The 27,882-nt window shown below is 41.4% G+C and overlaps 1 protein-coding gene and 1 long non-coding RNA gene across 2 annotated transcripts; one reads left to right on the top strand and one right to left on the bottom strand.

Annotated features, from left to right (window-relative positions):
• Positions 1 to 18,245, bottom strand: ETNPPL (ethanolamine-phosphate phospho-lyase). The gene is made up of 13 exons (XM_050946749.1): positions 18,056 to 18,245; positions 14,107 to 14,225; positions 13,778 to 13,937; positions 11,817 to 11,891; positions 10,739 to 10,832; positions 9,447 to 9,563; positions 7,604 to 7,686; positions 6,960 to 7,185; positions 5,231 to 5,385; positions 4,641 to 4,730; positions 4,157 to 4,287; positions 2,448 to 2,515; positions 1 to 1,786 (listed from the first exon to the last, which is right to left on the bottom strand). The coding sequence occupies exons 1-13, from the start codon at positions 18,109 to 18,111 to the stop codon at positions 1,652 to 1,654; spliced, it is 1,509 nt and encodes a 502-aa protein (XP_050802706.1). The 5' UTR covers positions 18,112 to 18,245; the 3' UTR covers positions 1 to 1,651.
• Positions 5,392 to 27,764, top strand: LOC127047896 (uncharacterized). The gene is made up of 6 exons (XR_007773512.1): positions 5,392 to 6,281; positions 15,868 to 16,025; positions 16,691 to 16,885; positions 21,197 to 22,298; positions 23,261 to 23,481; positions 27,698 to 27,764. It is a non-coding gene; the product is annotated as an uncharacterized LOC127047896 (long non-coding RNA).
• The last annotated feature ends 118 nt before the right edge of the window (positions 27,765 to 27,882 follow it).

Raw genomic sequence — 27,882 nt, 5'->3', positions numbered from 1 at the left:
TTTGTGGTTACAAATAACTTTAATTTTTGAAATAACCAAGGACCACTGAACAGATAATGAGCTGGCTTGATGTTACCAGAAGAGTTCATACAGAAAATACCAATATAACATAACGGTTGAAGGTATAAGACTGACTAGAAATAGCAGTGCCTCTTAGTTTTCTGTCATCATACGCAATTAATGAAAAGTCATTTACAGCAAGTATAAAATAGCAAGACTTAGTACATGAAAATTATAAAGCCATATTGTCTTTGGTAAAGTAAATAAAACTCATTTTTAAAAGCACTCAATTATTTCCATAAAGCCTACTTGTGCACGCATTAAAATTGTGGCACTTGAAAGCCCTGATCCAACTTTAACGCTCACACTGCGCAATGCAAAGTCCATGTTACTGCTAGAGGCAGAAAAACAAGTCCAAAGTGCTTAAGCTGGGGTGAGTGAGGGGAACCATCAAAGCTCCTCTAGATTCTCCTCCCACCCAAACCCATGTGGGAAGCTGGAGTAAGAATACCGTCTGATCCTTGTGTTAGTTTGTTTTGTGTCTCACACTCTATTCTGTGGAACTCTCTTTTTAGTAATGTAACAAATCTTATATATTTGAGGTCCAAATCCTGCCAGATGCAGAGCACCCTCAAAGTTTGTTGACTATCTTCCATGGGAGTTGACAGCATTCAGCACTTCAAAGGATCAGACCTGACTGAGTATGAGGCTAGTAGAGCAATAAAAAAATGTCTAAAATCATAAGAATTCAAATTGGGGTCACCCCTGGAAATCTCATTTTCATGCTAGCCTGAGGTTAAAGTAATTGATTTTTAAAATCTTCCTGCATTTGTTGTGCATGGGAAGATGCCTTTTGTTTTAAATAGATTCTCTTTACAGTAATTTTTACTGAGTAGATTGCCACTTACCCATGACAAAACGTTTAATAAATTATAGTCACTTGCTATGCAAAAAAATATGATCCAAACTCTTTTCATTTCTAAATATTAAGTGAGAATCTTGCATACATGTTGTGTTCTTATAATTGGACACACCCACCCCAATCCTTAGGGAGTATAAACTTGGCAGAGCTTATTCTGTTCACTACAGCAATATCAATGTATGTCAGCTGAGGACCTGGTCCATAGGCCCTAAATCTTCCTCGAGTGTGAATTGTCTCTCAAGCTTTGTGTTGTAAACAGAGCCATTAAAACATGGAAAGTAATTAACATCTCAATATTGCATACTGAAATTTCAAATACATTAAAAGGTATAATGCATCGCAAACAAGGATTTAATAGGATTGGTGCTGTGGTTCCATGGTTATTAAGCACAATGGGCCAAATTCAGACCTTATGTAAGCAGGAGCACTCCATGAATTTCTGTGGAGTTGCATCCACTTATACCAAGCCTGAATATGATGACCCAAGAGGGTTAAAATCAGAACTTTATTTAGCACACCCTTATCTGGTTAAGTTAAAGGCCTGACCCTGCAGTCCTTATGCAGGAGAAAATGTAGTTTAAACTACCAATAAAGCTACATGGAGTCTTGCTCATGTAAGGAAGGCAGGATTGGATCCTAAATAATCAGTATGATACTTGCACACATCCACTCATCCTTTTCTTGTTTTTTGTTTTTTTAAATACACTGATCTAAAGAAAACTTCTCTTTTCATGTTCTGATCCTTTTACAAGGCACTGCACGGTTATCAGTGTAGAAGCCATTATTTTGTCTGCAGGCAGTTCCGTTGATATGGCTGATGCTTTCACTAATACAGTCTGACTGGGAATTCCCTTCATTAGTCATCTGAAACACACAAAGTTTCAATGAATAAGCATATGTTTGTATCAATCTCTAATCATATACTTTGGCTTTAGGGTTAGGAAACTGTCTGCCTGATTCTCCTCTTTCAGTGAAGCTATTCCATTCAGATCAATGGAGTTATTCCACTTTTACACAGGTGTACATGAGAGGAGGCATAGGCTCCATCTATGGTATTTCTAGAGTAGCCATTAATATAGGATCTCTGCCTTAACAGTCATCCTACTGGGATATTCAATTATTGCTCTTCAGCCCTTTGGTTCCTGAAAATACATACAGCATATGCTCTTTAGGGAACCCTGCAGGGCCATCTGTAATGGGCGTATTTTTAGTGCCCAAGGCTACCATTACATTCTATGGGGTCCAATCACGTAGGCTATTCATTCTCAAAAGTATAAGATGGAAGTGAAATCCTTGAAACTTTTTGAAAATAATATTTAAGGAATAAAGTCTGTTAGTCAGCTCTTCATATTTGTTCAGTAACAGGAACCTTACAGATAGTTTTCTGTCTTCTTATCATAGACTCAGATTCTGATCTCAGGTACATCAGTCTAGATCACTTACGCTTCTGCTATACCTTCACTAAAGTCATTTGTACGTGTTTCCCCAACACCTATTTTTTTAAGACACCAAAAAGAAAACATACTTTTCTTTTATGTTGTGAAGTTGAAGATTTTCCATTTCCTGTCCTGGCTCCAGTTGCTTCTTCCAAAGCTAAAACAAGCAAAGTATTCAACAATCATGTATTCATTGCCCAAGCATTGTCAATGTTATGATAATTGCACTCATAAAAGGGCATAATGTTTATTACCTTGAGCTACTAGCCACATGTTCATTGCACAGAAAGATAATGAAGCTTAACTGAAGAGCTAATTAACCCTTTCTAACACATCTCGTTGGAGAGTGATGAATTTATCATGATTTGTAGCCTGAGGATGGTTGGCATTTAGAGCAGAGGTGAAATTTGCAAGCTTAGCACTTCTGTACAGATCTGCCTTTGGGTCAGCACATAAATAAAGGGCCTAACTTTGACTTAATTTACACCAGTATAACTCCAGGATGGTGGAACATGCCAGGACATCCGTAACAAAATCAATAAAGCCAGGAACACTTCAGGAGCTTAAATACAGTCTGGAAATCATCAAAATACTACACCAAAACCAACGTCAAGATTTATCAGAACTGCATACTTTTAACACTACTTTCTAGTGCAGAATGCTGGGGAATGAGAAAGTATGACATGTCCAAACTGTCTTCATTCCATACAATCTGCCTCAGAAAAATCCTCCATATCTTTTGGCCCAGAACAATCTCAAACCAAGACCTATTGACCCAGTGCAGCCAAGAGGATCTGAACACCATCATTACAGGAGGCGCTGGAGATGGATTGGTCATGTGCTTCGGACGGAAACTGATTCCATCACCAGAGTATCAATAAGATGGACACCTGAAGGCAAGCGAAAATGAGGCCGTCCGAAAACAACCATGGTGAAGAGCTTTGGAAGCTGAGCTGAAAAACCTGGGGCACAGCTGGAGAACCACTGAAAGACTTGCCAGAAACAGACAGGAGTGGAGGAGCTTCGTCACTGCCCTAAATGCCAGAGGCGTAATAGAACATGATGATGATCTTCACTGAGCCAGATCCTCAGTTGTGGCCAAGAAGTACTTGATACGGATGAGGAGTAGAGAATGTAAAAATGCCTTTATGCTCCCATATTTCTGGGGTCATTTGGCATTGGGCCAATTGCCTGGCACAGGACAGAGGAGTCTGCAGGATTGCAGGGATGTAAAGGTGAGCAGAATTTGACCCATCATGTTGAAAGTTGTGCAATGAAAAACTGATGAATCCACTATAGATTAGAATATAGAGGTCACTTTGACAAGTTTATCCATCTACTGATCTATCCAACACCTGTGCAAACTTTTTAAAGTCAGTGGGCCAAACGCTGTGGTGACTTACATCTTCTGCAATCCCGTTAACTTCAAAATCCTTGAGGGCAGGAACTCTGCTGCCTACTATATTAGGGGTACCACCAGAAACAGACAGACAGACTAACAAATAATGGGGTTGTGGCAGAAGCAAGTGCAGGATTTGGCCTGACAGATTTGCACAGATGTAAATAAAGGGCCCGATACATAGTTTATAATAAACTGCATTAAGAAAGTGTGTTAGAATAAAGTCAGGGGAAAAGCTCCCTAAAGGAGAGGGAAATAAAGTTCTAAAAGCCAGCTTTCCTGTGAATCTTTGCTTCAATTTTCTGCACATAATGGTCTAGATTTCAGTGGTTTTAGGGAGTGTTTCCTGCATGTCATTTGGAAATGAACAAAGAGGAACATTCTGTAATGCATGGGTACCTGTGAGGAGTTCATCAATCTGGTCCACTACAAGCTTTGCATCTTCCATAGTGAAGCACATGGGTGGTTTAAATTTCAGAATGTTTCTATGGGGTCCATCAGCACTCAAGAGGATCCGCTGTTCTTTCAGTCTTTGTAGAAAACAAATGATGCACATGTAAAAAAGCAGCTAAGTGCACAATGTAACTCATACATGTCAGAATTCAGAGAAATGCATCAGACAAAACACCAATCATGTAGATGTATGTAGATATAACAATGCTGAAGATTAGGGAATTACATCTACTTACACCAGGGGTTGTGCCACTATCTGAGTTTTCTAATGAAAAATCAAATGTTTTATTAATTTCCAGTTAAAATTGTGTGTGTACATCTGCTGGAGGAAAATCAAGGTTTTCAACCTCCTTAAGAAAAGGCTGGTAAAGGGTTAGATTGACATTGCCCCAATGTACTTTGTGCATGGACACAGAAGATAAATATTTACTTGTAGATGATATGCTGGGCTTCAGCTGTGGCAGGTGTTCGCTTTTGTTGATCCTTCACCAGATCTACTCCAACAAACAAACCAATACCCCTAGAACATAAAGGGAGGAGGAAGGATAAGATTCACTGTCCAACAGTAAAGCCCCTCTCTTGCACAGATAGTAACACTGCTCCAACAATTCCAGCAAATGAGCCAAATATATAGAGAAAGATAGTACACTTCCAGGTGCTAAGTTCTTTAATGCTTTTGTAAAGATATATATATAGCTGGCTTAATAAAGTTGCTTTGTCAGTTAAAGAGAAAAGCATCTTATCTCCTGTAAGTCCAAACTATCTGTAACTCGATTTTTTTGTCTTTTATACCAATAGCTTGGATTGGGATTTTAACCCATGACATGAATAAAAACAAAACCCAGGAAATTGGAGGGGATCCATTTTTTGGATAATTTACAAATAAAAATGAGACATAATCATCATTTTCAATTTCCTCATTTTGGTCCTATATTCTTCACCTATTGGACTACCAGAATAACCACTTCTCTGTTCCACCTTCTGCCTGGGAACAACTTAACTGTACCCTGAGGTACCTACCTGACATCTCCTATTAAAGGATGTTTTTCTTGTTGTTTGTTCAGCAGCTCTGTTAGATAATTTCCTACTTGTATGGCATTTCCTTGGAGATCTTCTTTTTCAATTACATCGAGCACAGCCAGGCCAATAGCACAGGACACTGGATTGCCTCCAAACTGAAGGCAAAGACAAATGGGAAAACAAAGTGGTTGAAATTCTGTTCTGCCTCCATCCTTGGGGGCTTCATTAACATTTCCCATGTCAGTAAGCTATGAGCAAAGCTTAAAGAAAGGGACTTTAGGCAAGATTGTGAGTAGTCCCTGCTTGGTAGCTCAGGAAGAAAATGGGATACAGGATCCTCCCTCCCTTGCTCCTCTCCTCCCAACCATGCAATGCAGAGAGATGCACCCAAGATGTCCCTCCCCAGTTGTTCCTCAGCCTCAGGTTGCAATAACATAGGACTAGAGGAATTGCCATGCTGTATCAGCCTGGAGGTCCAGTATCAACTCTGAAGTCCAGTATCCTGTTATAGACAATGGCCACTATTGGATGCTTCAGAGGCAGCTGCAAGAAACCCTGCAGTAGACAGATGTGGGGTAATCTGTCCCATTTCCCCTCTCCCTGTGAAGGTCTCATCCTAACTCTTAATAGTTAAAGAGTTGTTTAAGACCCAAAACATGAGGTTTTATCTCCCTTCCAATACTCATTTTTGGTATTAACTATTATAACTGGATATTCTTGTGATCCATACAATATCAGGGTTGGAAGGGACCTCAAGAGGTCATCTAGTCCAACCCCCTGCTGAAAGCAGGACAAATCTCCTGACAGATTTTTGCCCCAGATCCCTAAATGGTCGCCTCAAGGATTGAACTCACAACCCTGAGTTTAGCAAGTCTATGCTCAAACCACTGAGCTATCCCTCCTCCATATAACTATGCCCCACTTGTTTTGTAGATTCAGAAGCTTGGACAAGTACTAGCCTGCATCACCCCATTTTCTTGGTCCAGCAACTGTGTGAGAGAGAGAGGGATGATGCTGTTGAGGCAGTTGACCAGCCTTCCAGATGGAAAAGGTAAGATCTATGTTCAGTGTCCCCTCCATATGTGAGCTCAGAGGGACAAAGTAGCCATTATCTTCTACTCGGTAGGGTGCAACACTACAATCATTCATTCTTTTAAAGAAGTTGATGATATGAATCAACTCTGATGGTATTTTTTTCGAAGCTCTTAGTGAATAGCATTTATGGCATTCCAGTCATACAGTTCCACAGCCACATCTCAGAATCTCTGCAATCTAAAGCTTACAAGGACTCAGACTAAGTAATGGAACTTGGTTGCAGTTAGTGACAAGGCTCAATCACAATGGAAAAGATGGCAGACATCAGATTGAACAGGTAAGATTAAATTAAAGTAGTGGCTTTCCAATATCTGCACAGCTCCAGTGTTTCCTGATACAGGGAGAGTGTTTAGCTACCCCTGAGAGGTAAAGAAAACAAGGGCCCCATGGAATTTGGGTGCTCAGGGGGAGATGCTGGGTGATGAGCCCTTTTGAAAACCTGACGACTTCCTTATAGGAGTCTACATGGGAGCAGAGCTCTTTCGAAAATCTGGCTCCAAAGGTGGATACTGAGTTGTTTGAAATGTAGGCCCTTACAGTTCTCCAGCTCTATCAACCCATCATCTGCAAGCACAGAATACAGACTAAAGTTGCTGTAGGAGGAAAAAAGGAAGACTTTCATCTGGAAAGTTACCGTGTTGAAATACTCCAATCCAGAGGCACCGAAAGCTTCAGCAATCTCTCTTGTTGTAACCACACAAGACATTGGATGGCCATTGCCAATTGGCTTTCCCATGGTGACAATGTCAGGTACGAAGTCTTTGCCTTGCAACTGGAAACCCCAAAAATGTTTCCCAACTCGACCAAAACCAACCTGGACTTCATCAGCTATGAATATGCCACCTGCCTTATGCACATATCTGAAAACAAAAGGAATAGTCCAAATGCCACACCACATAATAGGATTCTAGTGTCTAGGCCTAATTTTAGTACAAAGGAGGGTGTGTTACAGAAGTTTACAATTTGACTCAGTCCCTGTCCCCGATGAGCATACAATTAATTTAGAAGATTTCAGACAAACCCCCACAACTGTATTTTATGGTTGATGTTTAAATTACTCCATTTCAAGCCACTTGTTTGCTTTTTAATGATACACATATGGATTGTATTTTTTAAAGTGAATGATAAATAAAAATTCCATTGGACATAAGTTACGCAATGGTATTTAAAAGGTGGAACAAAAAGGAAGGATAAAACCTCCCTAAGGGATAAGCCTATAGCCTCAACTATTACTCTGCGTAACTTCTCAGCTATGCCCATTCCAAGTATTGTACATACTCTGCCACTTTCTGGAAGTAGCCTGCAGGTGGAATTATTTGGCCTCCGCAACTCTGCATGGATTCAGCAATAAAGGCCGCAATCTACATAAAAGAAGATGAAGTAAGAGCAATGTTCCTCTATCAAGCCTTTGCAAATAAGCTAACGCTTACAGAAAAATTGTAAATATCTGGGTGACTTTAATAACGTGCCGGGATGGACAGCTGTGGTCTGTTGTCAATGGCTATAGCATAAGATTTCCATTAGGGGTGCCCAAATTTGCAATGCCAAGGTCCACGCTGGCAGCCTGCCAGAAATCAAAAGGCCACATCCAGGACCTAAGCCACCAGCCACTGATGGCCCACTGGCCTCAGTGGGAGTTGGATCAGGCTCATGAGGTCCATGTAAATTTACACAGAAATTTCAATTAAAAAAAAAACATACTTACTGGTACTCATGATTGCACTGATAGATGAAATTGCTTAGTGTCAGGGAACACCAGCAGTAGAAACCTGTGGTGGCCAGGGACAGGGCAGACCGAGTTTGCATTTTTAGAACACCTGGCTATGCTTTAGGCACCCCTGCCTCAGGCAAATGACTAAACAAGCAATACATTAGGGCAAGGCACTTCACAAAAGAGAATCTATAGGTGAAGTAATTCCAGTTGCTAGGAATGAAAAAAAGTAGTTATTTCAAATCAGAAAGGGCAACAGCAGCAGATCAGATACACTGGAACATCAAGTTTTACATTCCTTGTCAACATCAAGTCTGTGCAGCACAGACAGTGTTACCCCAAATCTCCCAGAAGCGTCACCACAAGTCTGCTATGTAACAGATTGCCTCCCACACCGCTTGTGCAACCCTCCCTGAGCATCAACAGGTGCACGCGAGCTGGCCAGCAGTGCAGTCTTCCTGGAAACAAGGTCGAGCGGTAACGTGTAAAGAAGCGTACACTATATTCGAAGAGGCACACTACTGCCATACAGTACGAGGGTCCCCATAGCATGTGAGACTTTAGCCTTTATCACAACTTGTCCTGTCACAGGTCTACGGCACCAAAACCTAAGAAGATATGCAAAAGGAGGGAAAAAAGGAAGACAAGAAAAGAAAAAAAAATGGTCAGTTAGTCAAAAAAAGAAAAAAAATGATGAAGAAACTAAAACACAGGTGATGTAAACCTTTGGACTGAAAAGGGACTGTTTGATCCAACATCCATTGCAGGCTTTCTATTGGCTTCAGCAGGCTTTAGATCAGTCCCTAACAGTCTTCAAAAAAATTAGAATTGCCTTAGGAAGCACTGAGTAACAGACACTCTGAATCAAATTTCATAGACGTTAAGGGTGGTGGTGATCACCAGCTTGTACATGGATTCCAAGCTATGAGGCGTGAAAGTGCAATAAATTTATCTCAATGTGCTTGAATGCAATGGTGAATTTAGAAATATGATTTTCCTCATTCATCAGTTCTCCAGGCAGTGGTTTTCTACATACCCTGTCTAGGAATTTCACCATAATCTCTAGATAGGACTCAAAAGCTTGACCGTGTTTCAAAGGCTCACAAAATAATGAATTAAACTACCGGTACTTTGGATTTATTTGCTCCTTTATGAGTCTATTCTCCTCTTGATCCTTGCATATAACTTTCATGGATGTTAATGAGAGTTATGAAAGTGCATCAAGGGGAAAATGGAAGCCTTAGAACATAAAACCCATAACAGAAGAATGAAGGCAGAAAAGGAGAAGAAATTGCACTGTATAGATGCTGATCTTTTGTCCCCTTACCCCCCTATTCTGTTGCTAACACATGTAGTTTCATTACTAAACATGAATGGGGTTACAATGTTTCCACAGCTCATGCTACAAACCTTGCGCCCATTCTTCTCAGCTTCTTCAATAATCTTTTTCACATCATCTGCATAAGCACTTGCTGGATCTGGATGATCTTCCCTGTATTTTCCTCTGTAGATATCTGGAGAAGGAGCCTGAAAGCAGCAGAGTTTATTCCAAATGCATGCCTCCTTGCAATATTCATTTTCTGTTGGACAGTTCCCAGTGTTTTTCATTAGGAATGTAACTATATCGGGAAAAAAACCCACCTCTCATACATATCACAAAGTTTGGATATTCTGAATTTCTGCCTTGAACTTCATGTACACTATTAGGACTTGAAGATTGTACCATGTATTACAGGAAAGATACTTTCCTCTAGATGTGAAACAGATATTTGCCTAATGTCTTCTTTTCCAGGGCTTAGTGCTGATCTGTTTATAGGAAATACAGAGATGAGTAAATGTATGAGGGGAGGACTATTCCCCTTGTTTAAATTTAACTCATTCAGGGAATAACCCTGTAGTCATTATTCAGAGCGATGTCAATGCACTTTCCTCAGCGGCAGCCTTAGCCACTGAGTTCTAGCAACCTTACAGGCCTCCATTCTTCAAAGAGCCTTCCACCACATACATCCATTCAGCCCATAGCCACTGCCAGTTCCTGGTCTATAGTGCTAACTGACTTCAGTTCTTACAGACTGCAAGAATGGTTGACGCCCCTTCCTTCCACGGAAAACCTATGCTTCAGTTGTATCGCTTGGCTTCCTAGTTTGTGAGAGAAGGTAGGCCTGCCCAAGGCTTGCCAACCCCTACAAATGGTGTGGGGAGGGTTCTAATGGCTGGGGAAGGGTCATTGGAAGGTAGAAACCAGCCTGGGGAATGTCATTGGCATAGAGAGAAGTAGCACCAGTTCTAGAGTGGGAGATAGCTGGATGGAGGCCTACCTATTACTTTGGGCTGGAGATCTGCAGTGGGTGGCTCACTCTAGCTTTAACCAGATGAGCACTAATTGCACAACAGCTGTTTACTAATTTTCCTTACCTATAAATTAATATATCATTACATTGTATCACAATTCATGATAATAGCATGAGGCAATTCAGCATCAAAGCTAATAATAAGCCACTTGTTACAAATCCAGCAGCAAACATTTCTGCTGAATTTAATCCTTTGATACAAAATGACTGGAGTGTGTAGTCTGACAGGTTAGGAATAATTTTATCTGGGGAAATAAAGCCAGCACACAGGCAGATTTTGAAATGACTAGAGGAAAGCAAAAAAACACCTACAAAGGACAGTAATTTATATGCAATTGAAAAAATACTCACCACATGCACAAACTCTTTTTTGCCCTCTGTCCCCAGCTGATTAAACTTATATGGGCTAATGTCAATCAGAGAAGAAACATGACCATGGTAAGCACTGCAATGGGAGTTAAATGCAAAATCACTATCATTAAGGTCTTAGAAAAGCTAAAACTCACAACTGTGCGCACACAACCCAGAATAGAAAAAAGTACCAGAAACCCGAGGGTGGTGGTTGTGAGGGCTGCTCAAGTTAATTTGACCATGCCTGAACCTAATGAAGGCAGTGGGAGTTTTATTATTCACTTCAGTGGAGCAGGATTGGAACCAATAAGCCAAATTCATCCCTGCCACTGCAAGGACAGACACAGCTGGTGTCTTCCTAAGTCTACCCGTAACAGTGGCCCATAGGATTTTGAAAGGATGCAGAATCACTGGGAGCCAGTACACCTTGGCCACAACCCCTCCCATCTCCAGCTTTTCATGTCCCACCTCTGCTCCAGCCATCAGCTGCCACATGCATCCACAATTGTAGCACAGACAGGGCACAGCTGCCACTGCACTTAGGTGTTGGGATCCTCTCCATTGAGGTATTCCACAAGGCCCCTTAAACCTGGGATTTATTAAATGTAGTCTGACTGTGACTGTGTGTGTTTAGAATTAAAAAAAAAAAAAAAAACCCAGCCTGGAGCAACTAACCCCCTCGGCCCCACCACAAACCCACATATATAGAATTGTAAGTTTTCTAGTCCTGTAGTTGTGACACAGGCAAAACATCCACGGAGTGTAGCTCTCTGGATGTTTTGCCTGTGTAAGTGAGAGAGATCTGGCCTAGTTTAGGACATCTATCATGGTAGTTCAGCTTTCAGGCTCACTAAACTTTAGTGTCCCTTCACATCTCAGTTTACTTGTTGTCGTCAGATTGTGTCTCAAAACCTAGTTAGCATCACTTTAAATGGAACCTCCTGTATTTAATTATAATGTTTGTGTGAAGGCAACAACGCTGATCTTTCACTGAAATATACCATACAACGGTATAGACTCCACCTCTAAAGATACTGTGTGGCTAGCTGCATTCATATATGCTATGCTGCAAACTTACTGGTCAAGGGTGATCACATCTTGGTGTCCACGATACTGCCGAGCCAGTCGTAAGGCGAGATCATTGGCTTCAGATCTACCAAATAATAAACACATTAGGGGACTATACACAGTACAGAATGGTTTATTGCAACACCAGTGCTAGATGGTTAGCAAGCACTTTTCAGTCATTTTAATTTAAAACAGAAAAAGGGTATGGAATTGATTAATGCAAACAATCAACACAGCAGGCTTTGTCATACAGATTAGAATGCTATGATTCAGAACATAAATACCACATAAGAAGGAAAACAGCTCTTTGTATATGTATCAAACAAAGAGATGCTTTATTCCCCTAGCCCTGTTTGCTTGTGGGCCCTTTACCTCTTCTTTGTACAGATAACACCACTCCATGCAGCAGCCACCAGCTGGGAGAACAATGCAACTGCCCCTCATATTAAAGTTACAAAATTCCCAGCAGCTTTTCAGCCTCCACATGGACCAGATCCCACTACGCGCCTTGTAGCAACAGGCCCAGATGAAGACCCAAGTTTACTTTGAAAGTCAGGGCTCTCACTCAGCACCAAACCACACTACTCTCTAACCATCAACCTATGGTACATCAGACTATCTTGTAGAAAGATTTAGATAGGCTTTGGTTAGTAAGATCTCAAACAAAATATATCATCTTTATTGCAATATTGCCTCCTTTAAAATGTAGTACAACCCACATACCCCAAATGATCCATTTGCTGGAACAAGAAGAAGCAACAAGACTTGTCATGGGGAATACAAGTCACTCTGGGGCTATGTTATAGCAATGCCTGACTAAGGATTTTAGGTAGTACTGATATGTGCAAACTCCTTGGCTATGCTAAATAAAAAGATCCACTCCCTTTAGGGATATTGGGTTATAAATCTATTCTGACTGAAGAATAGCAGCATTTAGCATTTTGTATTAGAATAAGGACTGTTGATTAAAACAGACCCACACAATGCCTCTACAGAGATCAGCCGAAGAGAATTGAGTACATTTCTCTGCTGAATTTTCTCTTGATCCCTCTTGTTTCTAAATACACAGATCTATTTTCAGAAAATTCATGGTATCAACTCTTTCTGCTGTACTCTCCTCTAGTTGTTATAGAAAAGGATCATCACTGCTTCAAAAGTTTCCATATTAAGGGTCAAATCTGGTCCTAATGAAGTCAATGGGAAAATTGCCATCGATTCCAATCACAGCTGGATTTTCCCTGCTAAAGACCAATCATATCAAATCATCAGAGTTCAGGACCTGTCCACAAAGCCATTGATTTCTCCGGGGATCTATGCTAGGGATGAATTTGGTGCTGCATATACCTGTTTGGGGATCTGGGATTAGAATGCATTTGAACATATAATTTCTTTCAGTGAAGCCAAGAACATTGACTAAAAAGATTGTTAAGCATTTTAGTTTAGTTTAACCAAATTATCTATTTTCCTATTATTTACATCCTGTTTGTTTCCTTTTTGCATAAGCTTGGCATAGAAAATGAAAACAGACTAGTTCATGTCACTTTGCTGAGGGTCAGTTTCATTTTCTGGTTTTCATGCACTAAGACTATAAAGCAAGGTGAGGGTAGCAAACACTGCATACGATGTTTTTGAGTCTGAGGAGAGAGAGTTCAGTGGTTTGAGCATTGGCCTGCTAAACCTAGGGTTATAAATTCAATCCTTGAGGGGGCCATTTGGGGATTGGTCCTGCTTTGAGCAAGGGGTTGGACTAGATGATCTCCTGAGGTCCCTTCCAACCCTAATAATAATCTATGATTCTATGAAAAAACAATTTTTCCTGGAGTTATTTAGAAATAAATTTCCATGGAAACATTGTGTTACTTTAGTTAAATCCTGTTTTTTCACAGTTTAAAATCTGGGTCTAAATTAACCTGACAATGTCCTTGTTAAATAGCAACAAAATAGTGTCAATGAAAAATCCTTCAGACATACCCAGAGTTAACAAAATAGCAAATGGAGAGTTTCTCTGGTAGGGTAGCCGTGAGGCGCTTAGCATACTGGACAAGGTTGTCATGCAGGAATCGGGAATTAGTGTTGAGCAGTTCCATCTGTTTCACTGCAGCCTTTATCACATCTGGATGGCTGTGGCCAACTAAACAAGAAATTATTAATAATTACTGACACGTGATCAGCTACTAAATCACACAAAGAAAGTCAGGGAGCTCTCTTTAATCTGGCACCGTCAACTTGCCTTGAAAAAAGGATCTTCTGATTTCTAGTGGGAATGACATAAACTTAGTCAATGGAGTTTTTGTACTTACCATGTGCGACATTGTTGATACAATCCAGGTATTTTTCTCCATTCTCATCATACATATACTGCCCCTGAGCACGCACTATCTTGATAGGGTCTTTAGCAAAGAAAACTTTGCATGAAGGTCTAAAAAGTAAAAAATAACATTATTTCAGCTTGCTCAATTGTTGCCCTGCCTCAGAATCTTGAGAGTTGATGATCTCAGGGCTTAGGAAAACAAAAACTAAATCCCACATACTCCTGCAGTCACAGCACAGGCAAAGCTGCCACTGACTTCAAAGACATCTTCACCTTCACATGGACAGCTGCTGAAGTCCAGGGAATACGCTATTTTATATCAGTGAAGTGCAAAGCTTGAAATACTAAAATCACAAAAGCCGTTCAGTAAATTATAGGTAAATGAGGCCATCTCTTCTCTGAAGTGACTGTGAAGCAACATGATTTTTTTGGATACTATGTTGTAGTTTAACTGAGGGTCAAGTGAGGCCTGAACCAAGTCATTAAAATGAATGGAAAAGCTTCCATTGATTTCAATGGGAACAGGAGCAGGTCCTTAATGATGTTATTTTCAACCCCCTGTTTTTGTATCTACGGGCTTGAACATGGGAACACTGAGAAAAATTAATCCAAATTAACTAATGGAGTGATTTAAAAATACATTAAACTCCTGTGTGGAGACACACACGCTCAGAATTGCAGTGGTGAAACTTAATTGAAGCCACTTGGATTCTGAATAAAAGCGTCCATACAGGAGTTTAATATGATTTAACTCATCCAATTTAAAACATAGTTCGGATTAACATTCCCGAGTGTCCCTGTGTACAAAAGTCCTGTGTATGTTTTACTGTGAGCACAATGGAATGTGCACCATATTGCATCCTTGGATGTCTGGCTATGTTTGTCTGACACAGTCCTATTAATTTACACGTATTATGAAAATTTATATAAAATTAACTCTCTGGAAATAGGATTAATTTTTAAGAACTTTTTAAAAATATATGGCCAAAAATTGATTGCACAGTGGAAGACTATGCTGAATTTGATGTATGAGGTTTATAGAGTCCATATGTTAAAACAAAATGCTAACACATAATGGGCTTAATTTTCAGAGGTGCTCAGCACTTCAGAAAAATCGGGCTTAGGATACTGAGATTTTCTGGGCAAAATTTTCAAAAGTGGCGAAGCCTTGCTTTCAAAAGTATCCAAATCCCACTGACTTTTAATGAGACAGGCTCTGAAAGTCACTTAGGCACTTCTGAAAATGTTCCCCTCTTTTTTCTTTTCTGAGCATACAACACTGACACACATTCCTACTATACAGTTATATTCTGAAATATTAGTGAATAGGGAGAAAGCATTTAGAAACCTTTCATAGTACTTATTTTAACCTAAGAGGGATGCAATTGTTTCCAAATAACAAAACTGCTTTACTAAAAGCATCCTTATTGTCCATGTTGTCTGGTGACCTGATGCAATACAATCAATTGTGTACACAGACCTGAACTGTTACTCATAAAATGTAATCTGTAGTGTTTGAAATAATTTAGTGTCTGAATTTCTGCTTGATCAAGCAGTTACCTAGGGGCATCTTTCAGAGCTATTTCCCCTTTATTTACTCTTGCAAATCTACTTCCATAAGACAATTCAAAAGTGAAATAGAGGTAAAGCAGCAGACTGAACATTATCAAATATCATTTCTTTAGTACAGTTTTTCAGTTAGTAGTTGTAACTTCTTTCCATGAGATTTCCATTACTATTTGCCTTACAGAGCCGGATCCCGCAATGTGTACTCAAGCAAGACTCCTAGATCACAAGATTTGGCCCTTAGAGATAACTGGCTCTACATGCTATGATGGCATTGATTTTTAAGCATATTAAAACAATTGATGGCATTATATGGCTCTGTACACCCAGGACTCTAAACAAGTGAGTATTTTAGTAGTAGCATAATATTAGAAAGTCAGTGAGCATCTTTTGTACTTTCATATCTAGCAATAATGAATTAGCTTTTCACTTGGCATGACCTAATGAAATATTTAATCAAGACCACATGATCTGGAGGAAACCATACTATTTAACTTGTAGTAAATGATAAATAGGTATCAGATACACACCGTGACAAGGGTAGAGTTCATAATTTCTTTCAATCCTGACTCAGGTCACAAGAAAAAAAATAGCATTTGATGGTCTCATCCTACTTCCCATTATATCACAGTTGCACAGTCTTGACTCAGACGAGGCTTAAGAGTGGCACAACAGGTAGCAACTACAGAGTTTGTGTGGAAAATCTGCACCATAGCTGTCTGTGCTAGGTTACGCTCAAGACAAACCCTTTAGGCCCCCATTTTATGAGTGCTAAATTTGCCCATGAATTAACCAAACAATAGCATTTTAAAAATGTACTTCGGGCATTCTATAATGTTTCATAGTTTTATGGTGCTCACTTTTGTGCAATCTGCCATCAAGTATAGTATATTAAATAAGTAACTTTTTGAGACTGCATTTGTCAGGAAGAGGCAAAGTCTTAAATATCGGAATTACAAACTAAAAAACTGACCTTCCTCTTGCTTGCTTTGTATTTCTTTCACCAGTTATCTACAATGAGGAGGTACTACCTATGTATGATGACTTAAATTTGATATAAGTAGACTCAACATTATTTTGCCACACAAATAGAATGTACCAAACAAAGATGGTTTACTACTTTAAGCACCAACTATGACATGCCAAAATTCCCTGAAGCCACAGGTTACCAACTGGATGACTCAGCCCTTCATATGTCTGAGGTAGGCGAACTAAATTCTATGAAATTTCCATTATGGATAAGAGACCTTTGAAACCAAGATCACAAGCTAGGGTCTGCTCTGTTTCAGTGATAAACCAATTAACTTCAGTGCAGCTACTGTGAATTTGCCTGGGTGCAACAGAGGGCAGGATTTGCTTTGGCTGCTCCGGCTTGAAGCTTTATGTAAGAGCAGGTGTTTACCAAATTTTCCCCTCCACATAGTACATTGAGTAGTTATCTGCTGTTTGCTGCCCTCCCCACTGGTAACTCTGTATAACTTCGGGATTATGTAATTTTTAGTGCACTTTGATGTTCTTTGTGAAGATGCTATAGAATTGTAAATGATTATTATAATGGCTCCATGGATCACAAGGCATTTTTATTTTATTCATCAAAATCATGTTGTGGAAACACTTTGTTCTCTGGGGGAAAGTAGTATTACCATGTGCTTTTAACAATATTAATAACTCTGAATTCTTTTGGTCATTTGTATAGGTCTAGTATGTAATTAAGTATGAAGCCCATTAGCAGATGCCCATTCCATTTATTATACAGGGCTCATGGATTTCAGCTAGAATTGAGTCTATTTCAAAGCGACCTACAATAAACTATGTCAAAAAACAACCTTAAAGGCAAAACGCTCCCTATTATCCTGGCTGCAAAAAGCGTTTAATTCTGTATTCCAGCTTGCCTGACAGAAGCTGCTCTGAAACTCGGGAATAAAATGTTTAAAACGTAGCAGCCTCTGATCCCAGCTTGTGCTAAACTTGTGCCGCGGGAGGGAGGAAGACAAACACCCTTGTGCTATGTAACAGCGATAGAGGCTGGTTTATGTAACCGAGCGCAGGGTAGTTACTGTCACAAACTGACCCCCCGCCCCAGGCTGAGCCGCCGCCCTGGCTCCCAAGCCTCCCGTTTGCCTCGGGGTTAGCTGAGGGCAGAAGCACCGTGTGCACCGCTGGTGCAGGGGATGGGGCCAGGCAGGGGGGATGCGCTGTGCGGAGAAGCTCGGGGGGCTGCGGGCCGGGTGGGCGAAGAGCGGGACCGTGCCCAGCTCTGTCCGCAGGGCTGCCCAGGAGCAAAGCCGGCAGCTCCCCCTGCCCCGCTGGCACTGCCCTGCCGCGGGCGCTCTCCAGCCCCGGCGCCCTTGCCCTGAGCCGGCCCTGCTCACCCGATGTGCTTCCTCCTCAGCTCCAGGGTCTCCGCCTTGCAGTACAGCTCGCTCATGCTGGCGCTGCTCTCCCGCCGCCTTGGGCTGTCCTCGTCCCAGGAGGCTGGGGTTGGGGTGGGGAGCCGGTTAGTCTCATCTTCCTTTTATCCCGTCTGCTGCTCTGCCTCCTGCCAAACCCCTCCTCCTGCTCTCCAGTCTGCCCAGGAGAGAGCCAGCCTCCCTCCCTCCACACGCCCCTCTGGCCGTGCCACTCTGCCTCAACTCTCCTGGCAGGGCGGCTGGCACAGCACCCCCCGGCTTGTCCTGGTTTCCATCATCAACAGCTTTGTTCAATGGTTTTCAGCAACCCCCCCCCCCACTCTAAATATTGTTCGAACAGCCACTGCCTCCCCCTCTGTGCCACTACTACTCTTCTCTTCTCCTTTCATCCCCATGGAAGACGTTCCTCAAGGGGGGTTAAAAATTCCCTTTCTTATTCACTGCCTAGCTCCTCTTCACTGCAGTTGTCTGCTTTCCACGTAACAGGCACATACAAATATTGTCTAATGTTAAGCCCTACTACGTCGACTGCTTTTCTATTTCATCATGTGCATGATTTACTTCTATGACTTATTTACCTACCTCACTGGGGTACCTTAGAGATTACTTATCTCATGTTCATAGAAAGTAAACAATAATTAATCTCATAGAAAGATTATATTAATTTGGCATGCTAGGCTGCAGTTCTTTCCCTCCTGAGCTTTCCAAGCATTGTCCTGAAGGACGGAGTATTTTAGTTTTTCGGCCAAATTTCCTAATATTACACAGGGTTTAGCCAAAAATGATTGATAAATAGTTTGGCTTCTGTCTGACTGAGAGGATGGGTCATTCTGCCCAGCTGCTTATAAAATTGCTGCAGAAACCCACAGTAGCCTAGTAGGATATATTTGAGCTGTATTTTTCAATGTACTGATCAAGACTTCATAAAAATTGTAAAGAGCACAATCTTGCAAACATCTGAACTGCATTTTTACAAAAAGGTTTTACTTTTACAAGAGACACTGTACAAAATTACTTTGTGGGAGCCCTTTAAAATATACACAGGACGTGTACACAGCACACCACCTACACATCATACATACTTCAGTGAGCTATGAACATCATTGCCATTATTTTGATACCCAGTGTATACCTTTTTGAAAATTCTGCTTATCAAATTACTTTTGTTATGTATATCATCTTAGCTATAGACTCAATTGATGGGAAACCCAGGGCAGTTAAATTAACCAAGCCTGGAACCATAATTCAAGGGCCATAATATTTCATCTACATACTTCCCAGAATCCACCAATTATTACAAATGTCAAAGTTCTAGCTGTAAGGCCAGGCCAATATGTAAGGACCATCTTTGTTGTTCTGTGTTTGTACTGTGCCTAAGCACAGTGGGGCCCTGATCCTTGACTGGGGTCCCCTTTGAGCTTCTGCAATCCAAATAAATCATCATTATCTAGGAATCAGATTGTAGCCATCAACTAAGATTTTTGAATTCTTAAAGTGTTTTACAAACATCAGTGAATTTACCTTTACACCTTACATCATCTCTGGAAGGCAAAGATTAGGGTTTGAACTAGGTCAAATCATATCAGCTCTATGAGCAAATATTCATTTCTTTTCTTTGTTAGGGTGCTAACTTTTACTCCATAATCTAAATTTTAATTTAAAACAGTATGGTTATGTCTACACTTAAAACTTGACAGTTTCACAGCTGCAGGGTTGCAACTGTGCTGCTGTAGCACTTCAGTATAGACACTACAGCAACAAGAAGGGGTTCTCCTGTCACTGTAGTAAAACCACCTCTTGAGAGCTGGTAGCTAGGTCAACAGAAGAATTCCTCTGTCAACCTAACGCTGTCTACATGGGAACTCAGGTCAGCTTAACTATGTTTCTGAGGGGTGTGGATTTTTCACACGTTTGAGTGACATAACTGGGTCAATCTAGTTTGCTAGTGTAGAACAGACCTTAGTCTCACTCTCTAGCTGTTATAGTTATGGAAAAACTTTCAAAACCTGAGGTGTAACTGATGCAGTGATGTCTGCCAAAGGGCTTGTCCATACTGGGAACTTACATTGGCATAGCAATGTCTCTCAGCCTGTGAAAAATCCAACCGCCTGAGAGATGTGGCTATCCCAGGTATAGACAGCTCTAGGTCAACAGAAGAATTCTTCCATTGACGTAGCTACCACCTCTCAGGGAGGTGATTACCTATACTGAGGGGATAGCCCCTCCTGTTAACAGATGGTGTGTACACTGAAGTGGTACAGCCGTGCAGCTGCAGCTGTGTGGCTGTAGTGGTTTAAATGTAGACATACCAAGGTAAGCAGGATGTGACAGACAACACTCAAGACATGCACATTTTATACTGACCTAGTTACAATCCCTTTATTAAACTAATACAAACTAGAGACAGCCTAGACATTGTTTCTCTGCTTTATCATGAAAATTAGTGTGCAAATGAATCTGAAAGGACGATATAAGGGCATTTAAGGATAAGCCACTTTCCTTTCCTGTCTGTGTCTGCCCTCTGTTGGTAGGAAATGTACATTACTCTCTGTCTCTTAGAATTGTGGAATGAGTTTCACAAAATACCTATGGTGAGAGGGGGAAGATTATCACTAGAAATCCCATTTCGTAAGGGAACAATAAGCTCCAGCAGCAAAGGACAGGTATGAGCTAGAAATAGATTGTTAGAGAACAGCTTGAAAGAGGCCTTTACGTGGCCATGCAGGGGCAGAAAGACAATCAAGAAGCCTCCCAAGGCCTGCTGGCTCATAGTCTTTGCATTCCTTCTTCCAGAATCAATGCACTAGAGAGAGTAATCTGCTCCTAAAGGATGGGACAAATTATGCATATCTCCCTCACATTAGCACAGAGCACCCCTAGAAAGATTGTGGTTCAGGCAGGCACAATCTCTCCAGTGCTCTTGCTGGGATGGTGGGCTCTGCTCTCCTCCACCATCTCAACAGGGATGTGGTATAAATACCATAAACTAGCTAGCCCCTAGCGATTCAGTGGATTGATAAGAGTTTTAAAAAACAAACCATATATGCGCCATTTTGGCATACCTTTTTCATCAGTATTTTTTTTCTTTATTCATTTTTCAAGGAATATGCAAAAACAAATGATCACAATCTGAGGAGAAAGACATTTGAATAAATACTACTGTTGTTACTACTGACATCAGGAGGGCAAGCGAATGCAAACATACAAGTCCATTCCATACTAAAAGTCAGAACCCAGCTAAGGGAAAGCAAGATTCAGCATCAAAGAAAGGATGAGCTCTCATCACGACGCATTGCATAACTGTGACCCTGTAGCAACTTCTGAGCTCCACAAGATTTGAAAACAGTAACTAGCCAAGCAGAGTTCACCAGACCTAAGGAAATCTTTGGTTAGGGTATGTCTACACATCGAATTATTCCAGACCAGATTAGCTCTTCCCATCCACGTTTGAATTCTTATTCTGAAATAAAAATTAATCCAGAATAGTTCATCTGGAATAATTAATCTCATGCTTTATTTTATTCCAGAATAGCTCTCCCATGTAGACAAGCCCTTATAAAATATATTAGGTAAATAATGGACCATATATATCCTAAATGTCTTAAAGCTTCATGTGAAGCCACTAGTTTCAAACAGGCCTTACTCAACCTATAGAATATAAATAAGTAAGGCCTGGCACTAAAAGGGTTAACTTGAGATGGAGAACTCAGTTAAGGCATCTGAGGGGTGGCCCAGGCACCAGCCCAGCTGGAGGAGGAGCTGGATGGTGAGGAAGCCCAGCTGAGAAGGGAGTACTATGAGAGAGAACTCTGTAGCCTGGCTGCTAGAGAATGGTAGAAAGGCCTCTAGAAAGTGAGGCAGATATACAGTAAGCCCAGAGAGAGGCTGTGGGAAAGGACCTGAAGAAAGGCCAAGGTAAGAAGAAATCCAGAGAGGCAGTGAGCAGTCTGAGGTAGCAGACGTTAGTGCTCATCACAGGGTCCTTGTACTGGAACCCAGAAGACAAAGAGGGACTGAGCTCCCCTACTAGCTCCTGGGAAACACTCTAACATGATGGGGAGAAGGGCTACTGAGTTTGGAACTGGGCATCCAGGGAGAAAGACCAGGGAAGTCTTGTTCTGCACAAGAGTGGGAGGACAACCCTGCAGAGCCTCAGAAGGGGTGAAGAGTCTGCAGAGGATCCAGCCTAGGAATGAGTGAAGAGGTATGTTGATTTGAATTTAATGCACTGTACTCCTTCTTTACCCTGAAAAGAGTGGAACTAAAGGTCACCTGGCTGGAGGGTGGAATCACGAAAAGAGGCAGACCACTGCCAGGGCCAGAGTGGCTCTTTTCAGAGATTGTGGGAGGGAAGTGCTGTTATAACAATAAATCTCACTATGAGGGGTGTGCCAGGAGTGAATCAACTCTTTCACACCTAGAAAAGGTTCAGGTTTACTTAGGCCCTTTTCTATATGGGAAATTTATGGTTTATGGTTTAATTTAAATCAGTTTTTTAATCAGTTAGTTAAAGCAGTGCAAACCCTTGTGTGGACACTCTTTTTCCAGTTTAAGAGGCTTATTTAGGGTTATCTTAAACCTGCTTGCAATTGACTTCTCCTATACTGTAAAAAGCCCATCTTAACTGGAAATAAGGTGTCCACAAAGAGGTTTGCAGTGGTTTAAAAACTGATTTAAATTAAACAGGCACAGTTTCTTCATGAAAACAAGTGCTAGGGTTGGTGTGTGACCTTAAATATGGTCCATGCTTTCACAAGCTTGCAGGCCCATTCTCAATCAGATGATTTGGGCTCATTTGAGATGTCAATTGTACCCCTCTAGCAAGGCTGGTTGTGTGTGGAGGATTCACATCCCAAACCAGTAGAGAGGCAGGACTGCACTTGTACTTTCCCTAGGGCATTAGTTGGAGGTGGGGGGAGAGCAGTTTTAGTTTCTATAAAGGATTGTTTAAGATCCCTGTCAGCATAGGCTTCTGAAGAAATATGATGGATGAGCTCACCCCAGGAGGTACTGACCATATCCCTGCTCTGACCAGTGCTGCCCCCTTTTCAGGCTCTGCACTTTTCAGGCAACACTTCACCCAATGGCAAGGACATTGGATGAGACGTGTTTAATACAACTTCTCCCCAGCAGACTTGCTGCCTTTTTTGTTTGTAAATCACATAGGAGGTGTCGGTGCAGATATACATTCAAGGAAAATGAAATTCATGGTGCCAGAGCCTAACAACATCTAGTGAATCAGAGAAAGACCCTTGAAGATCAAAAGCAGAACCATTCAGTGGAACTGATAGTGCCCCATCAAACAGCATGCGCCTGTTTGAGTATCTTTGCATTTACTAGAATTGGACAACAGCAATAGATGGGCAAAAAGAAGGCTCCAGAGAAAGGTAAAGGAACACACAACAGTCTTATGGGAGGGCTGCACAGCAATGGAAAGATGGAAATTTGCAAAGGCAGAGATAAAACATTATCATTATTTGTGGGGAATGTGTTCTACCATGTTCTGATCAACATTAACAAAATGTTGTTTGGTCTTGCAGTGTAGTGGAGCTGAACAATTTTGATCACTTTCCTGAATTGTGCTACACCACTGCAGAAGATCATGAGTTAAATCATCAGCTCCTTAAGCAATGGTAAAAATCTCACCTTTGAGGCCCAGCAAGACCAAACCATAGCTTATCTGTGTTGAAGCATCACTGTTTATTATTTGTTGATGATAGCATTTAGTATGTGGTAGAAATCTTTCAGTCAGACCTTTGCAATGTTTGCTCAATGTTCCCCATTCGGGTTGATACAGGTGTGTTTCACAGATTGAGGAGGACTCCGCTGATCAGTTCTTCACTTGATTTGCTTGGGACAGGTTAAGTGAGTAGAGTGAGGACGAGATAGTTTGGACCCTGCAAGAGCCATCCATAGCCTTGATGCTTGGCTTGTAGCTCAAGAATCTCAGCGTGAAAATCGCTCCTCTAAACTCTCATTTAACAGCCAAGAATTGTGGCCTGATCTAGAAGCCTGAAAGGACAGTTCCTTTCAAATCATGAATTCTCATGAGACTAGTCACCTTGCTACCACTGCCTCCTCCAAATCTTTGCCCAACAGTTGATTTGGAAACAACGGCTAAAATGTTCAAATTTTAAATAACAAGTGACATCAAGTGCCTAACTTTAGGCACTCATTTATTTTTTAAAAAAGAGCCTGAAATTGCAATATCATATCTGTAACCAAAAACTCTGGCTCCTTTAAAATACATGAGTCAGGATCAATATAAGTAAACCCAAGTCAGGAGAAATGCACTGCTAGTAGAAGGTATCACATCTAAACTCTGATGTAGTGGATTACCTTTATAGTCGTTAAACTATTGATGTTTCTCTGGCCAAAAGAAAGGAAAATGACTAGGGTGTTAACCTGTGAATACATCTGAATATTTTTTAACTGTTTATGGCAGATGCACAATATTATTACTCTGTTTAGACCTGAGTGGTTAGCTAAAATTGTGAGTCCTGTGGGTTGTTTCAATGAAGAGGGGAAACTGATGATGGAGCTGAGTTCTTTGATGCAATCCTGTTTGTTTTTAAAGGATTACAAAGTCCTGCTCAACATAGGAGAAATCAAGCAACGGAGGAGTTTCTTTGCTCACAGTTCCAAGCCTCTTTCAGCCAGCACTCAGCCTGAATAGTTCTCAAGGCCTTTTCTCAGGGCCATGCTCTCAGTACTTGCTCAGCTGTCTCCTTAGCTTTCTGCTCCTCTTCTGTGATGATGGTTCTTGCTGATTCACTCTCACGGACACACTGCTGTGATCCAGTCAATACCCTGCCCTTGAGTTTATCAAATCACAGTGGAACCCCTCCTTGGGCTGCCTGGCTAAAGCCTACTCGAGCTTTGCATGTGGCTTTGTTTTCAGTAGATGCAGGGGCGGCTCCAGGCACCAGTGCACCGAGTACATGCCTAGGGCAGCAAGCCGCAGGGGTTTCTGTGAGGATGGCAGTCAGGCTGCCTTCGGTGGCATGCCTGCAGGAGGTCTGCTGGTCCCGCGGTTTCAACGGCAATTCGGCTGTGGGTACGCCAAAGGCGTGGGATCAGCGGACCTCCCACTGAAAGCCACCTGACTGCCATGCTTGGGGCTGCAAAATACATAGAGCCACCCCTGAGTAGATGCCCTAATTTTCAACTATCTATGCCATGATGGAGCTCAATTGCTTTTTACATTTGTACTGAAAGAAAGGTGGCTATTTTACCCACCTGTTTCAAAGACATCATACCCCACCCCATAACAGTACAAAGAAATAGGACCTGACCTGAAGTTCAAATAGGGCTCTGGAATCAGGCACATAGTGAAGTAGACATATATGCTCCCAAAACAAGTGAAAAGAACACGGGCGGCTCTAGACATTTTGTCGCCCCAAGCATGGCAGGTAGGCTGTCTTTGGCGGCTTGCCTGAGGAGGGTCTGCTGGTCCGCCGAAGCCGCAGGACCAGTGGAGCACGCCTGCAGGAGGTCCACCGAAGCCGTGGGACCAGCAGACCCTCCGCAGGCAAGCTGCCGAAGGCAGCCTGCCTGCTGCTCTCGCGGCGACCGGCAGAGCACCCCCGCGGCTTGCCGCTCCAAGCACACGCTTGGCGTGCTGGGGCCTGGAGCTGCCCCTGGAAAGGAAAGTGCAGAAAGCAGGCAACTTAATAACACGTGTCCTAGAACACTGGTTGAGGAAAGGAATCAAACATACAGGTTAAATATTGAAAAATTAAGAACAATTTTATAATAAAGGAAAAGCATGACATCTGCTAAATGAAAGCATGAGGCCTGCACATTACCATGTTGCACAAGGTTGTCTTTTCTGGCTCTTGCAGCCTCTTTGTTTTTTTTAAAATTTATCTTGTTAAGTCAGGAAGTACTGAGGAGCGATTGCCTGCAACCTATGGCTAGAGATAATTATCATGTCCTTCAGAGTGGCCTACAGTTGCCTAGGAATAGGGTAACCAGATGTCCCGATTTTATAGAGGCAGTCCGGATTTTTTGTTCTTTTTCTTATATAGGCTCCTATTACCCCCACCCCCACCCCCGTCCCGATTTTTCACACTTGCTGTCTGGTTACCCTCCCTGGAAATTTTCATGAAAGGATCATTTTTAAGCTTTTCTAACCAGTTCATTATTTAGTCTACATTTACAAGGGTTTTTTGTGTGCTTTTGCTATGCCAATATAGTTGAAGTTTGGTCAGTCTTGTCTGGTTATTCGGACTCTAGCAGTGGCTCCCATTTGTTGCCCCAGTGGGAAACTGCAGCTCTCAAGTCTCATGGTGAACCTGCTCAGTTACAGAATTCTATATTTTTAACCCTTATAAAAAAGCCACTTAGTTTTTGTGGCTTTGTAACATAGCAAGCCAGTCTATAGATGCTATCCTTGCTCATCAATGTCTTTTGACACCCTTGTAAACATCACTTGCATAAGTGATGTTCTACAGCAATTAATTTCACAGGTTCCTGCTTATGTACTCTTCATTTTCAAGCTCTGGGGATTGTTTCCCCATCTAAGCATTGATGTTCTAAGAGAGACAGTTGGAACTTCTTTTCTCTTTCTTTCCCGTGTATGGTGGTGCTGAATCACCCCAGAGACTTAATGAGCCAACTCCACTGCAGAAGCAAAGCCTTCAGGAGTGCATTAATGCTGCTGCTGGATAAATAGGGGGTGGAAAATAAATGTATAGTATTGGAAGCTGAAGGATGGCAGAAGCTAGTGAACATAGTTAAACAGCAGGAAAATAACATATTACATGTCATAAAGGACACCGTTCTTTACTAATTAGTGCAGTACAGAGTAGTATGTTGATTCTGAGGATTTGAAATGGGCACTATTACCAAGTCCCTTATGAGCTTGGCATCTTTTACTGGTTATGTGGTAATATTTTTCCAGGCATTCATGTGGGAAAAATAGGCCAGTCACACAAGAGTACTCTGTTTCCCAAGGGAAACTGTGGCCTGCTGTTGCTTGCTACCAAGGTGTTAGCCTCTTTCCGTTTTTTCTTCACTAAGCCTACGTCCACACTACAGCTTTAAATCGATATTAGTAAAATCGATTTTATAAAACAGGTCTTATAAAATCGATTTTACGCGTCTACACTAGGGCACATTACTTCGGTGGTGTGCGTCCATGGTCCCAGGGTACCATCGATTTCTGGAGCGGTGCACTCTGGGTAGCTCAGTAAAAGAATAGGACCAATAACTTCGATATCCGTCCACACTAACCCTAAATCGATTTAGTAATATCGATTTTAGGGTTACTCCTTTCGTTTAGCTGGAGTACAGAAATCGATTTTAAGGCCCCTTAAAATCGATTTTAAGTGCCTTGTAGTGTGGACGGTTACAGCGTTAAATCAATTTAACGCTGTTTAAATCGATTTAACGCTGTAGTGTGGACCTGGCCTTAGTATTGATGAAAGATTTCAGCTATTAATGCTATCAGTCAGACATCTTCTACTGATTATAATAAATACTATGTGGACAACAGCAACACATGCAAAATATAAAGGGGACCAAGATAACAAGAAACAGGGAAAGTCCATGATAATCCGCAAAGAGAGAAAATAACCTACCATTATTTCTGAAACCTAGATATTCAAAGAGAAGGAGACAGTTGGGAAGCAGTAATATGGAGATGTTTGGAGTGATGGTACACAGGTGAGAAATGAATTTGCCATGCAATAAGTATTTATAGGGATATTTTCTCTGTTCAGGGTTTTAAATTGTTCTATAAGAAAGTGCAATTTCATCCTGGACAATGACTGTGTAAAAACAGG

This window comes from Gopherus flavomarginatus, chromosome 3 (assembly GCF_025201925.1).
Source record: "Gopherus flavomarginatus isolate rGopFla2 chromosome 3, rGopFla2.mat.asm, whole genome shotgun sequence".
Taxonomy (NCBI): Eukaryota; Metazoa; Chordata; order Testudines; family Testudinidae; genus Gopherus; species Gopherus flavomarginatus.
Note: the sequence above shows the minus strand (reverse complement) of the source record. Positions and strands in the feature narration are given on the sequence as shown.